The following is a 16,630-nucleotide window of genomic DNA, read 5'->3' on the forward strand; positions in this document are numbered from 1 at the left end:
ACGCCGAAGGGAAATTCTTATAATAATTAAAACTTCTATATAGGAATATTAAACAGCCCCAAAACTTAGAAACGTACGTACTTTTTACACAAGTAACTTTATTCTATCTTTCAATAAAAAGGGGACAAAAATAGAAAATTAAAAAATTTTTAAATACCTATACAACTCAAAAATCGAAAGACAGAAGTCGAGCTTTGACTTCGGTTTAACTCGTATAGATTCATCGCGAAAAAAAGAAATGTAACCGGTACTCCTCCGACTACTAACGGCTTTCCCGCATCAACGAGGCCGGCTGATGACTGCGGAATACGATCAGTTGGTGAGCCAGAAGACGAGCTCCGATTAAGCCAATAATGGCTATGAACGGAAGGGGTGTGGCAACCGGATATGTCACACGGCGGATGTTCTTCTCCCTCGGAGAGGAATTGAGATGCTTTCCCGTATGTAGCTGTTCCTTATTTACTTCAATATTCCGACAGATGTTTATTACACGTTACGTACAAAATTTTCAAAAACGGATTATTTAAAAGTTATTACGACGAAAATCCGGTATTCTATCAGTGAGTTCGGTTATTTACTCGGTGGAGTAGCGAGAGACTCAGACAAGTACAGAAACAGTTAAATAGTGCTGTTAAGATAAACAGGAAATTCAAGTAAAAAGTAATTTCAAATGCCAATCCCGATTGATTATGAATGAAAATAAAACTTCCAACAGGCTACGTATACAATGATGGTACGATTCCGACACAATTTTAATCAAGATTCTTGTTCTTCCTGTAAACACGCTAAATCATTTACGTTCGTAAATAAACGGAAATTTGAATCGTTCAACACGTCCAAAAGCAAATATTATGTTAGTTTGGCGATCGTTAATAAGGATAAACTGTAAACGAAAAATAGACGATAACTTCTACATCCTGAATAAAATGTAGAATCTAGAATAGAGGCGAAACAAAATGAAAACAATTCTCCATGCAGTCATCTATCCCTACTTCAACAATAGCGTTGATTAACATGGAAATTACTACCGATACGTTTACAATTTTAAAATACTTTAAAATTATTACAATCAATAGTATTGTACATTATTTTTACATACATATGCCATCATGATATGAAATCATTAAAAATTATTGATTAGTTAGCCTATAATGTGTGATTTTAATTTTAAAGGATATAATTTTTTTTTTAAACTCGACAAAGAAGGTCTGACGACTAAAATAATTTTCGCTACCGAGGGCTTGCCCGTTAACAGGCTACTGCTTACGAAGTAAATCAAAAGCAAAATTAAATTATGTACGCAAGTAAAGAACTAGGTAAAAAAAGATAGACTCTTAGAAAAAAACTTTAATGCCGGACTCGTGATCATAGCTTCCAGTCTCCTAAATCAATTATAACCAAAACTAAATGGCAGTAAAGAACCGTATTCAAATGCCATAGTGAAAAATTCAAAATCGGTTAATCGAGTCTGAAGATATCAAGCATAACGTAATGATAACTGACAAAAAAGCAAAAAATTAGGATTATTATCCCCCAACCCTGAATGAATTTACTATCCGATTACCTTAATTCCCAAACGACCACCCAAATGTAATTATCCCACATACAAATGACTTATTAATGGAATGGAATCATTTATTTAGTACAAGAATCTGACAGTCTAAAACTATAAAAAATAAATAATTTTCCCTCACCCTTTTTATGGAGGTTTGATAAGACCGAACAATGCCAAAAAGAACCTTAGCTACCTAAGGAACATTAAATTATATGAAAAAATATACAGACGCTTTTTAGTAAAATTTTTAGGTACAGAATCCATGAAGAGATACGTGCCTTCTGGACCGATTTTGACCAAAATTAAATAGCATCAATGTCCCGTAGAAAATCATCGTGCCAAATTTTATCCAAATGCGTCCAAACAGTAAATATTAAAAAAAAAAAACAAGCCAACACATATATCCTTGCCGAATTTTTCAAAAATTATAAAATGTTTTTTGGTTAAGGAGGGTCATCAAACGTCAAGATGTTCAAAATAACCATAAAACGTCACAGTTTGAATAGCATGCTTTTCCTTACACATAGTATACTGTATTGCTATATAAAGACCCTGTACGTTAAAAAAAAATGTAATTTTAACCTGTCTACTAACACATTATTTTCATTGAATCGTAAGGTTATTGAATATATAATAAACAATTAAATAAAACAAACAAATCTGCAATTTCAACTGTACATTGATGGCGAACGTCCCTGAATTTATAAAAAGATAAGAAACTTACAGACAGAAAACTTTGATCACTGCGCAAGGAAAGCACAAAATAAACACGAATCGATAGCAAAATGTTCACCTTTCGGAATACGAGACAAATACAAAAAGAAAATTGCTAGAAACGATGCAAATATAAAACTATAATGAAGCCATGAAAAATAAAACAGACACTGCAGATTTAAATAATGCACACGTAGAAATTTTTCTATACGTGAAGAAAAAAGTACAACCACAAAAACTAAATAAAAATATTATCATTGCTGTAATAATTATTTTGTATACTATGTTATGAATAATAAATTATATTTTGATTTTTATAAGTAAAATTTACTTTTTTTTTACAAAATAAGTATACGTACGGGAGTAGTTCAATAATTAAGACAAATGATTAGAAAAATCATTATTTATTCAATTGCACTGAGACTAACGTTACTTAACAAAATAATTCCTTATTACATTAAGGCACTTTTTCTATCATTTATTGATCTTTCTTAAGCCAGTAGTAATAAAAAAACGTTTATTTCGGTGTCTGGGCCGTTCTTGTACCCGCTCATTGTTGCCGAACTTGATGCTAAGTAAAAACGTTTGAGAAGACCGAAAAAATATTGATAGTGATCGTGACTGTAAGGTCGATGATGCGGCATTACCTCAAGGCCAAACTTTTGAACAGCTTCCCGTGTCTTTGTGCGATATGAGGACGGATGTTAACAGACAGAAGAGTTACGCCTTTCGAGTGAGAACCATAACGTTTCCTTCCTTACTGAGAGTTTCTGTTATTTTTTAGCATACCACAATAGTATCACTGTTGATTGTAAGTTTTTCTTCCCAATAATCGCAATAAATTTGGATTTTGTAGTCTTCTTTCTTTTCTGTTTAGCCTCCCGGAATTACCGTTCAGGTATTACATCAGAGGATAAATGAGGATGATATGTATGAGTGTAAATGAAGTGTAATCTTGTACAGTCTCAATGTAAAAGAAGTGTAGTCTTTTACAGTCTCAATTCGACCACTCCTGAGATGTACAGTTAATTGAAACTAACCACCAACGAACACCGGTATCCACGATCTATTATTCAAATCCGTATAAAAGTAACTGCCTTTACTAAGACTTGAACGCTGGAACTCTCGACTTCCAAATCAGCTGATTTGGGAAGACGCGTTCACCACTAGACCAAACCGGTGGGTTGGGCCTTTGTAGTCTTAAGATGCCGATACTAAGACTTTATCTTTTGACGGTTATGTTTTAAATTTCTTTCTAACCGGCGAACTGGGTAGTTTCCACTCCAAACTCTGACATTTGGATTCCGGCTCAAAATGATGAATCCAAGTTTCAGCACGAGTTATGGCATGATCTAAACAAACATTACCTTCCGCTTAAAACCATCGTTTAGGTTCCGTATAAATATGAATTCGGGTGTCTTTGTGATCCGAGTCAACTATTTTGGAACCCACTTTGAACACGTTGAGCGGTAATTCAGCTTATCATGGACAATGGAATGAACGGTGCTGATACTCTCACTACAGATTTCAGCAATGTCCTAAATTTTTATGTCTGTCCTTGCGAATAAGATCGATCATCAACGTGATTTTGCAATCATTTAGTCAAAGCATCCACCGACCATCCATCGACGATGAAAATCTGTGATACTTGTTTTGTCCATTTAAACTGTTCGATTCACTTGTAAAACTTTTTTAACGGTTAATGAATTTTTCACCGTACGTTTTAACATCCACGAGTGAATTTCGGCCGGTTTTACACCTTCAGAGAATAAAATTGTTATCATAAAACGCTGTTCTTCGGTACACGTTTCACGCGGATTCGACATTTTGAAGTTAACAGAAGATAAATTAATAGAAATTCTTTTCGATCAACTAATATTTTCTATGTCAAGGGTTTTGATTTGAACGTCAGTTTCAGTTACTCTATTAAGTTATTCCGCTTTTACAGTTTGTCTCTTTAATGATCAAACAAGAAAGTAAGAAAAATACGAGAAACTTAAATTCAAGGTCTAACAATTACTTGCTTACAAAGATAAATATAAAGGAAAACAAACAAAAACAAAAATGTTGTCTTTGACGTCAAAAAAAATAAAAAATTTACTACCCATCACAACAATAAAATTGATTTATAGAAAACTAATACTGTGACCTCCCTACTTATTTATTACAGTACGCAACAGTTTATTAAATATGTATAATATCGAAACGCGTATAAATAAAAAATATAATTAAAAAAACAACAAACACAAAGATAAACAAACAGCTCTCAACGAAAAAATAAAAACTACATTTAAAAATATGGTACCGAATACGTTGCATGCCAGAATATCATTATTATATTTTTGTATTCATTATTTACGAAGTTTCTCAATATTTTAAAGGGTTATAATCAAAAGCGTGTAGAAAAAATGATTTCATTTTAAGGTTCAGCGCAAAAAATACATTCTAATTCACCTACTTTTATCTCGGTTCCAAATTATTATTATTTTTTTTTTTAACTATGTTATCGAACAACCAACATATAATTGTATTTAAGCTATTAAATTGCAACAATTTTTTTTTGTGATATGTACAAGCTGATAATATAACAATAAATCAACTGTAGAGAGGAAACAAAAGTAGGAATGGGTAAAGCCAATAGGGTCTGCAATGAGGAGGAGCAGCAGTACTTGGTGTGAGAAATCATGGTGTAGTAGGGGATATAAAGTATAAATTGTCACAAGTTAATCGTTTAGTACTCTATTTTATCAGATATGTAAAGAAAATATGTATATTTGAGTAGTTCGCGAAACAACTGTTGAGTTGTTAGAGAAAATACTATAAAGTTAAATTTATAATCCTTCGATGTTCGCAAGGTTAAAGAGTAATCAGTAAATATTACCCAGATATATTATAAAAGAAAAGGACCCAGATGGATATTTTTTTTTAAATTTTTCAAACATTGTTATTGTTAATTCTCTTTAGTTTATTACCTAAAAACAATTCGCTATACTGAGCCCCATATATCTTGGTGGATACCTTCCAATTACAAAATAATCATCAGTATTTTCTGTGTATAATTTATTAAAAAAAAGACCACTCTTTTTCTCACTTTATTGGAGAAAAAATAGCAAAAACCCGCGGTTTTTCAGAATATTATTCAGTAAAGTTTGAAGTTGTAAAAAAAATAACCGAAGCAATGAAAATTTTATATTCTAGAAAGTGGTTCATCTAACTCTTGTTTATCACTCTGCAGAGTACCGGTTTGATTAAACAATTTTTAAAACGCTCATGACGTTATACTACTGCAAAAGATGCGCATTCCGAAATCTGAGGGACGTTTTACGATAAATATGCAATATACAGTGGAACATGAATTCGACTATAATAATTAGAAATTGAAGTAAAATGATGGCCATATAGTATCTGAAACTATTTCATGAATTAAAAAAGACGCGCGTCGAACGGCAGTTCTCCGAATAAGAATACGCAGTTTAAACTGAACATGCATCCTGCTGCTGGGAGTAAACTACGAATTAAGTAAAGGATAAGGTAAAAGTTAATATTAACAAATTACAGGTGCATAATTTACTGTAATCAGACTGTGGAGAACGAGAGAACTGTCGTTCCATTTGCGCCCTTATAATTCATAAAAAATAGTTTAAAATCTACGTTCATCAATTGTTGGACAAAAACTTTAAACACTTTTTACATAGAAAAGACTGATGATTTTAATGGTTTCTTATTAATATTCCGCAAGTCTCCAGATATCCCATGCAGCTCTCTGGATTCAGGGCCCGTCAGTAGCCGCAACCTTGTTCGTGACGTGCAGTCTTGTACAGACTTGGCCGATCATACCTGAAATGTGTGGTTAATTAAGATCCAACCACCAAAGAACATCGGTATCCACATTCCAGCATTCAAATCCGAATAAAAGCAACTACCTTTATTAGGATTCGAACCTGACAACTCTCGTCTTCTAAATCAGCTGATTTACGACAAATTTTACCATTATAGACCAACCCGGCGGGTTATTTTAATAGTAAAATTAAATGTTTTCTACATTTCTTTTGACGGCAGAGTAACACGATATAGTTACCCGCCAAGTTGCATGGTGTTTAAGACAGAATTATCCTCAGCGATTAAATGACAAAAGGTTTTCAAGCAAATGACAAATCCCGATCCAAAAATGTTTCCAAAACATTTTTTGAACGGGATTGGAGCCAAGCCATGTAGAAAATGCTTAAAAAAGGGGGGAAATGTAAATTTTAAAACAAAACAAAGGTTAACTCGAAAATGTTCATTACTTTTTATAACTGGAAAGGGTATAGGGATTATTGTCATTGCGAAATGTTTCACCATTTCAATATGGTGGCCGTTTTAATGGCTTGCAGTAAAAATCGGATAATGTTTCTTGCCGATATTCAACTTCATTATGACCAGACCGTTGATCAAATTGGATTCGGAGACCACTTGCAGTATTTAAAATAAGACTTTCTACAAAAAAAAAGGTCTCTTCGGCTTTTTCGATATCTAAGTTTTCAAGAAAAGTAACTTTAAATGAGCCACTTGCGCAAGTAGTCACACAACCACTGCCACAGTTGCTGTGTGAGCAACTCGAATGCCCGCATCTGCCTCCGGGTAAAAACCATAAAAAAAAAGAAAAAACTAACTACTATTTTAAACACGGGGGACCGGGTTATTCTGAAACTTGCATAATCAAAGTTTAAAAACTTTGACAACTCAAAGTTTAGAGTCCTGTGCTGACAAACTGCTTCTCTTAAAATTAAATTATCACTGATAGTTTTTATATATTGAACAGGCTTTAATTATTATTTGTCAGTATTATTCTCACAACCGCGAGGATAATGAACACCGTAGGAGTCCAGAGCGGAGCCCCCTCCTGGCTAGAGACGGGAAGGATGAGCCGAAGCGAAGTCCTACCGGCTAGTAATATATAACTTCAAATCCGAATTTTTTTATTCGTATTAAAATGATTAATTTCTAGCCACCTGTAGGCGACTAACAAGAGTCGTGATTCTATAGTTCCAAACATCGTTCGATTTTTTCAAATCATCTGTAGTTTTTCTCTCACAAACACAACGAGATATAATTAAAAAAAGTTAACATATGTATACTTTGACCAGAATAAACACATGATTCCGGCCAACGGTAAGCGCAATAAAACATAGATCACGTTTTACAAACGTATATCAATATCACGTAGCAAAGTGATTTACTTTCAAAAAGCGAAGCCGATCGTAAGATGGTTTAGGTTTATAAGGAATAAATATAACTTTATACCCAAATTTTTCATGGAGTTTAATAAACATTTCTATTTTAAGTACAGCCTAAAAGCTTCGTGATAGGTCTTAAAACTAAATGAAACGTCAAATTGAGGACACGTTAACATTAACTGTTTTACTCATAACAAAATTATTACATATAGAATACAGAAATAACGGGATAAATATGGTTTGATAATTAATGATTAATTCATTCGAAATAAACATAATTTGGCACACACAAACTAAACAAAATATTTCAAAATAACTTTAGACAAAGCGCTCTTGACCTGAATACAAGCGCCAAGGTTAGATTTTTTTTTTTTTAATATAATAAATTATCTTTTTTTATTTTTTAAATTTAGAATAAATATAAGGAGCTCTAAATTTTCAGAAGTCAGTGCCAATACAGTGCAAAGAACAAAAAAGGAAAGGTGAGCCTATTATTATTAAATATGTATTACGCCTACCTACATATTCGTCTGAAATATATTACATTTTGGGGCTCATTCAAAAAAAATCAACGAGTTTTCAAGATATAAAAAGAGGTAAGTCAGATAATCGTTTGACGTTCATAAATATCTATGACGTTTAAATAAAAATAAAAACTGTTTAAGAAAAAAAAAATTAATTTTTACCGTTATTAAGGAGTAGACCGTAGGATATCTTAAGGAGCAGTATTTTAGAATCTGGAATGAAGACGGTTTACCGATAGAAAGTAAAAAAGTATGAGAAAATCAGGAACCAAAGGTAATTTTAAAAAATCTAGTCATTAAATGAATAAAAATACTACCAAAGATTTTAAAATAAGGTGGAAAGAACGATTCAAAATTTGTAAAACTTTGAGTACAACGGAGATAAAACAAAATTTGGTACTTACGAATTAACGCCACCGCAGCTACAGCTTTATTTAAAAACAAAGTAGTCAATCGGATTTCGGTAGAAAATGGGCCGATATAGAGTTTAACATAGATTCAAAACAGTCTCCTCTTTATTAATTTTAATAATTGGTTATATTTTTTTATTTTATAAATATATAACCAAACTTAACCTACGCTCGCTAACCTTGACTAATTAATAGGAGTGTTTTGATTATTTAAATAATAAATAATTCCAATAATTACTGAATTTATTATTAAATAAATACTCAAAAAATTACGGTGTTAATTAGTCAAGGTTAGCGAGCGAAGCGCGCGTAGGTTAAGTTTGGTTAAATTATATTTATAAAATAAATAAATATAAATAACCATTTATTAAAATTAATAAAGAGACTGTTCATTTTCCATCGAAATCCGATTGACTACTTTGTTTTTAAATAAAGCTGTAGCTGCGGTGGCGTTAATACGCAAGTACCCAAAATTTTTAGACGGCCGCCTTTATTTTTTACTAACTGTTACAAAGACTGTAAGTGATAAGGCTGTTGGCCAGAATATACAGACAGCATGAGAGAACGTTCCTTTTTCCTGTTTAGCCTCCGGTAATTACCGGAGTATTATCTGAACGGTAATTACCGTTCAGAAGATGATATCTATGATTTTAAATGAAGTGTAGTCTTGTACAGTGTAAGGTCAACCATTCTTGAGATGTCAGGTTCATTGAAACCCAACCACCAAAAAACACCGGTATCCACGATCTAATATTCAAATCCGTATAAAAGTAACTGCCTTCGCTAGGATTTGAACCGTAGAACTCTCGACTTCGAAATCAGCTGCTAACTAGTGAGGAGATAAAATATTTTTAATGTGCCGACTGCTGTGGCGGAGCGATAGCGTTTTTGCCTTTCATCCGGTAGTCTCGGGTTCGAATCACGGTCAGGCTGAGCATTATTCACACGCTACAAAAATGAATCTCATCAGGGCTATAATTTGGACGATACCTTTTTTTTTACCTTGTAGTCATTTATATAGGGAAATTAACAGCAGGTTATTAAATAACAACAAATCGTTCCGACCTATCAGCCTACCGTTAAGTATGGAAAAAAACTTGAGATTAATTTTAATACGCCACTCGACAAGACAAAGACTTGAAAATTAATAATAGAGTAATTTGGATACGGTAATAAAATGAGCAGTTTACAAAAGTTGCAACAAATAGAAGTTAAGAACAGGACAAGTAACGGCAGAATGACCGATTAGGTAATAGATATCAAATACTAAATCGCGCAAAACTTTTACCACAGTTAAACCCAGTCATTAAAAATAATTAACTGGACACAACATACTGCATGATATGAAATCAGGTGACTAAGAATAGTTACTTTTTACAAATATTTAAAGTAAAATAATCGAAGTAAAAGAAGGTAGAAATAGAAATGTCGATACATTTTTGCCCATCCCAAACTCCTATGAAACAAAAATATTCCGGCAAAATCACAATTTTGTTTCTTTTTCCACTAGCATAACGGTATAAACGAAAAGTTGCGACGACGCAGTAATAAGATTCCTTAACTATTCCTTAACCTTTAATAAAATTTCAGATACGACACTTTTTTCGGATTAATCCAATATGTAAATCAATTCCAACGGTACTGTTCAATTAAATAAAATTCAACATGCATTTTACTTTCTGTCCTCATTACACTGATATAAAACATTCTTACAAATCAAAAACATTAAAGTGCTTTAGAAGTAGGTAATATTTCGTTTACATTTAAAAACTTACAGTGTAAATCGGATGATTTTTAAGTTTTTCACATTACTTCAAGAGGGCAAACTTAACAATATTGATATACTTACGAAGGCGAATCAGAATTATCCGCACATTCGTCATGACGCATCTTTAGGTTTGTCGACTCCCTTCTGCACTGCATACTTAAAATTGATTAACCGTTGTCACGTTTCTCAAGGTTTGACCTTCTTTTTTGTTTCTATTTCAGTGTAACCATGCTCTTTGGCAGTGCTCACAAAGGAAGAACAGAGATCAGCGATACAATTTCAGAAGACAAGCACGATTCACAAAGAGTGAGCAGGATGCACGTCAACCTCCAACACTGTTGGGAAGATTTGCAGAAAGCTCGATAAATGACACTGGCAAACCGCTAGTTTACCATAGTCAATGTAGCATACGAATCAAATGGAGTGTAAGGACAGTGATTTTACTGAAGAACACCAATTTGAAGCCAGCAATTCGCAACAAACGCCGAAGTTTATTGTCGAAGAAAATGCTGTTGCATGACAATGCACGCCCACATACGGCCGACCAGACCACTAAAACCAAAACCCGTCAGGATTTCAAGGTGCTGGAACACCCTGCCTAAAACCCAGATCTAGCCCCTTCACACTATCTTTTTTTGCCGTTCTAAGATGCTTTACAACGTCGTCGTCGATTTCCTACGGACAAAGAAGTGCGGAAAGGCAATGCATAAATGGTCGGGCGACAAACCCATAACCTTCTTTGAGGGAATACGGAAGCTTGTGGACGGCTTGCGTAAAGAAAAAGAAGGCGACATGTTGAAAAATGACGTTGTTCAAATCCTACATTTGTGTAAATAAATTTAAAAATGTAATGGGTAGATCATTCTCTCATGCAAGTAAAACTTTCTATCTTCGGTGTAGTGGACGGATAGATTTGAAAATAATCACTGCATATTTATAATTAAGTACAATCCATTTAAACACATCTTCATTCATATTACAGATAAATATATTAAGAAGTTAAGAGCCGTTAACAAAATAAATATAAATACAGTATGTAATAAATCTTACAACCTGATGCAACCACAAACCTGGAACATCTTAAAGAGTAGCATCTAAAAAATAAAGGATGTGAAGTATCGTTAAATATCAAACTGTCAACCTCATTTTTCTTCTTAATTAACTGGTTTCTGTCATTAAAATTAATAACATTTTGTATAATTATCACTCAGGAGGAAAATTCCACATTGTTGGTAATGATTGTAACAGACAATGGCATTATAAATAAAAACAAAAAATTATATATTTAGGGAATTTTTATCAAGATTAATATTTTTGTAAAATTTCACAATTAAGAACTTTACAAGAAAATTTCTCAAATTGTCAAAAAAAAAAAGTGGCTAACAATAATATGTTACAAACATTTTTAAAAACTGTTCACATGAACATTTACAACAGTTTCAATTTTGATAATATCGCACAAAAATTTAGTATCTTAGAAAATTTTCAATAACCACCAAATTGCATTAATTACTCATATAATGCAATAATTTATCTTTAATTTCATTAATACTATTAAAATTTAAAGTATTAGAATTACAATAATTGTAATTAAACAGAACAGTGATGCCACGTAGTACTATCTAAAATTTTAAAACCATACACTTTTTTTTACATACCAATAAATAATTAGTCGTCTTACACATTATTATTGTTAATTAGAAAAAAATGTAAGACATCTACAACCAAATGCTTTTATGCTATTAAAAATAAATACATAAATTTATTAATTATTTATTTACGTTAAATTATAAATTATGTATATATATTACATTATATTTTTATTATTTATTAATACATAAATGAGGAAACATTTTTCTTATTTTGGTGACAAGAAAGTTTTTTTCTTCATTTTGTAATGAAGAAAACTGATAAATCTCTTCTTAAACTGAAATAAATTTAGGCATAAATTTCTTCTCAAGTTAGCTCACTGGGCCCTCTGGTGGCTAACTCATCACAAATTTATTGTTTAACAGCTGGTTTTTGAAGTCGAATGTTCTGAGGATCAAATACTAGTAAAAGTTAATTACTTTAGGATTTGAATGCTAGTAAGTGGATACTGGTGTACTTTGGTGGTTAGAATTCAATTAACCACATGTCTCAGAAATGTTCAGCTGAATCAATACAAGACTATACCTTATTTACATGTCATACACATCATTGCTGTGGTGTAGGTGGGGTGGGGGTGGGGGATTTGCTTATTGTTCACTAGTTAAACAGATTGCAAAATACACACTGGTAAAATAGAAATAAAAAATTACAAAATTACAGTGTTAATTCATAACCTTAAAGCATCACCAAAATCTAATTTTAACTAATACGTAAATATAATACCAATTAACAATACAATAATCTACTAGCTTTTTTTAAAAAAAAAGTTTGTTTAATTATTAGGAAAGGGGTACCAAAATATTTATAACACCCATAAATTAAAATCAAAATATAACAAACATAATTAATCATAATTTGATAAAACATACCCACAAATTAAACCAATGCTTAAAAAACTAATTTTAGGAATTCAATAAGTGTTCACTATACTGATACTTAAAATGTTTTCAGAGTACAACATTACAAGTATTTCCAGTAGAAATGAACTTTTTATATAACACATAATACAACAGCATATTTGAAGTTCATATCCATGATTCTCTGTATTAAACATAGAAAAAACCCACAGACGATAGGAGGAAAATCTGAATATCAAAAAAGAGGCATTTGAAGTGTAGTGCTGCACTGGATCTTGAAAACTGAACACAAAGATAAAGATGAGAATGAATCAAAGATTTCTGTTGCACAATGAAATAAAAGGTTAGATGGCCATATAAAATGCTTCCATCAGATAAGAAGGCCTTTTTTATATAAAAATGCAATAAGTAAATATTTAAAAATTATAAAGAAGTATGTTAGGTTTGAAATATAGGTACTGAATTATAAGTATAAAGGGGATTAATTAAGTCACTTGGCTTCCCTTTTGAATAAAGCCAGTCAAATCATTTGAAAAAATTAAAGATCTAATAGATTTTTGAATCTAATACTCTAACAAAATATAACTTAATGTGATGATACAGATTACAATATTTTTAATTGCTCTACAATTTATTAACTGAATAGGAAAATACATACAAAAATACAAAAAATGAAAGTGAAAAATTAGCTACATTTAATTATTTCAATACAATAATATTAATTTTGTTTATTTATTTTAAAACATAAAAAACCATACAGTATATTTAAAAGAAATCAAACTTTAAAAAGATTTCTTCATTATACACCATGTGTATAATAAAGACATTTTTATTTTCAGAATTTCCAGCAGCACATTAAAGGAAGAACTGCAAAATTTAATAATTTGAAGAGTTAGTAGAATCTATCACAACTGCCAATGAAATATACAAAATGTTATTTTGAAGAAAACTGAATAAAATTTGTAACTTAAGAAAATTGTCTACTTAAATCAAAATATTTTCAATATGCATTTTTCAGTGGTCATTGATGGATAAATAATACAAACTATTAAATACATTAATTTACCTTAAAAATAATAGATTTTGAAATAGTTACAATAACTGATAATATTTTCCATACTACCAGAACAGCAATGAAATTTTTACACTATATTATAGTAATATATTGTATTACATATATTATAGCAGTACTTTTAATATCCTGAAGCCACTACACAATTTAAGCTTATTCTGCAGTAATTCAACTCATTTCACTACATTAGTTCATGGTTCACCTATCTCCACTTTAAAGATCAATATTCAACAAATATTCACCTGTAATAGAAGCTTGTCGACTAGTATGACCAAGAATTAAAACGTGTAAATCAAAACAACCTGTTAAATATTGTCATTAAACATAAAAAATACTAATAAAGATATTACTATTTATTATATTATATATATAATGTTATATATATAATGTTAACATTATAATATAATGTTATATTATTATGTTATATATGTGTGTTTATAAAACAAAAAATAGAAATTTTTTGTTTGTTTTGTTTATTTCCCAACCCAATATGTAAAACTGAGTGGACTCTTATGATCATTACATTTTCATAAAACCAATATAAACAGAAAACTTATTTCAATAGCTTCCTCTAGCTATTTATAATTTTGATAACCATCTGTCCAACTGACACAAGTTAGATTATAAATATAACAAATATTATCTTAACTCAAACAGAACAATGCAAAATTAAATAATCCCTTTCGGTATGCCAGAAGGCACAGGTAGATTTCACCAGTGCTAAGTAGAGGATAAAAAAGATGTCCACCTTAAAAGTTAAAAACTTCGGATTTCTCAATACAATGGTTGCATGTGAAAAAAGTTTCACATGTTTAGCATATGACAAGCCCAATCTTCTTACAATTCCAACATTTTGGTCATCCCTTGCCGTAAGGGTTGGTCATATCAAAAATTGTTTCAGAGAAAAGTTTTAAGTAATGTTTAGATGACTAACAACCACTTTAAACCGATTCGATACTGTGCCTATTAAGGAAGGTATGATTTTTTGTCTTCGAAACCCCATTTTTTCCACCCCCTAGGCCAATGGTTGGTGATATCAAAAAACTTTAATTAGATAAGTTTTAGGCCCTTATCCAAAACATAGTAGGAACTTTAAACGATTTCGATATTTTACTTAATAAGCAAGTTATGGAGATTTTTTTTTCTTCGAAAAAGCCCCCCCATTTCCATCCCCATGGTTTGAGTTTGGCCGTTAACGAACTCGACCCAAGAATTTGGGACGAGTTATTTTTAAAAAACAATTTGAAAGTGATTGGCGCAAATTTACGGCAGTTATCATGTCCACATGAAAGTGAAATTTATATATATATATATATATATATTTCGAGCTGACTGTAGTTTTGGGGTCTGGGGGATGTGAAACGCGAAGATATGTCGAAATTTTCCGTAAGTCGAAATCATGTTACCCATTACAATAGGTAGCTTTCTTATCAAATCTACCTAATATATATCAGCCAACCTAACCTAATAAGGTAACAATTAATAATACATTCCTTGAGAGAGCATAGAGCATTATATACATGTTATAATTTAAAACCAATCACACAATTTACATTTACAACTCCATTAAAATTAAGTAAGAAGTATCATTAAAACTGGAATAAAGATAAATAGGTAAGCATTTAGAATACTGTAATCCCTTTTTCAGTTAGCAATCTATTGTTATATTGGATTTAAACATAGAATATTTATATTATAATTTATTTTAACATACTAACTGCATCATCATCGCTAGCACAACACATTAGGAACCAATAAAATATGAGAATAGAAGATGTTAATACTATGAGAAAATTCTACATATAAAAAAGTGTAGCTAACCTGTTTCCAAAGTTATTCCTCCAAAATTCTGCTGCATCACTTTTTGTTATCCTAAACTGGTCACCCGCAAATGTTCCATTAGGAAATATTGCTTTGAGTTCACTTAACATATGACTAAAAATTAAACTGAGCTTCGTAAGGTTTCTTCGATAATGGGAGTTTTCATCAAACATTTTTTCTTTACCTTCTTTAAATAATTTAATAGCTTGCTTGCACTTACGGTTTAAATTAAAAATAAACACAGTAAAATGTTCAATATTATGAAGTACTAACATTTTATCTTCGTATTTCGAATAAATAAGTCTTAGTCGTTGATAGGTATCGGGTAAAATATCTAGGATAAAAGGAGGTGAATTCTTCAGGTTCATTTTAGGATGTTGACATAATTTGACAACTTTATCCATTAACTTCCAAGTTTTATCAAGGGTCCTTTTATCTGTGACTAATTTAGGAGGAGCCATGGCATCTGTAAAGGCTCCATGTAATTTCGAAAAAATAGAAGATAAATTTTTTTGCTGGGTAACCCTTGTTCTATTAGCCGCCATAGTGGTTAGGCTTAGCCTTATTACAAAGAAGATAAATGAAAATAATCACATTTTAAAATTATTTCAACACCTGCACATCATGTATCACATAAATCACATTTCCCTTACACATGAGCTAATAAACAAAACTTAAACACACACGCACACACCAACAACATTACGCCGAACTACACCATCTCGCGAATTGTCAGCCAACTTCAGTGATTAAACAAGAACCACTGCAGCCAACAAAACAATCTTTTTCTCTGTAAACAGTTTTTTTTAGTAACACCAAATTAAATTCGTTTTTTTGTTATATGGTCAGAATAGCACATTATTTTTTTTCAAAAATTCAAATAGTTTGTGTGAAAAAAGCCTGCTTTCAAAGAAATGTTTAATTAACATGGACTATAGATGTTTATAATTCTTTCAAAACTTCACTATCAGCTTATTATCAATATTATTAAAGTTCTAATTAATACTTCGATCCTTAAAATTGTAAATTTAACATACAACATA

The 16,630-nt window shown here is 31.3% G+C and overlaps 1 protein-coding gene across 3 annotated transcripts in view; it reads right to left on the reverse strand.

Annotated features, from left to right (window-relative positions):
- The window catches only part of Cbl (E3 ubiquitin-protein ligase CBL), a 246,952-nt gene extending 230,621 nt beyond the window's left edge, over nt 1-16,331 (reverse strand). For all 3 annotated transcript variants that reach the window (XM_075356510.1, XM_075356508.1, XM_075356511.1), the window contains exon 1: nt 15,588-16,331. In XM_075356510.1, coding sequence (XP_075212625.1) covers nt 15,588-16,132 — 545 coding nt within the window. In that variant the 5' untranslated portion in view covers nt 16,133-16,331. The remainder of the gene's footprint in view (nt 1-15,587) is intronic.
- Between the last annotated feature and the right edge of the window lie 299 nt (nt 16,332-16,630).

Source organism: Lycorma delicatula, chromosome 2, assembly GCF_047948215.1.
Source record: "Lycorma delicatula isolate Av1 chromosome 2, ASM4794821v1, whole genome shotgun sequence".
Taxonomy (NCBI): domain Eukaryota; kingdom Metazoa; phylum Arthropoda; class Insecta; order Hemiptera; family Fulgoridae; genus Lycorma; species Lycorma delicatula.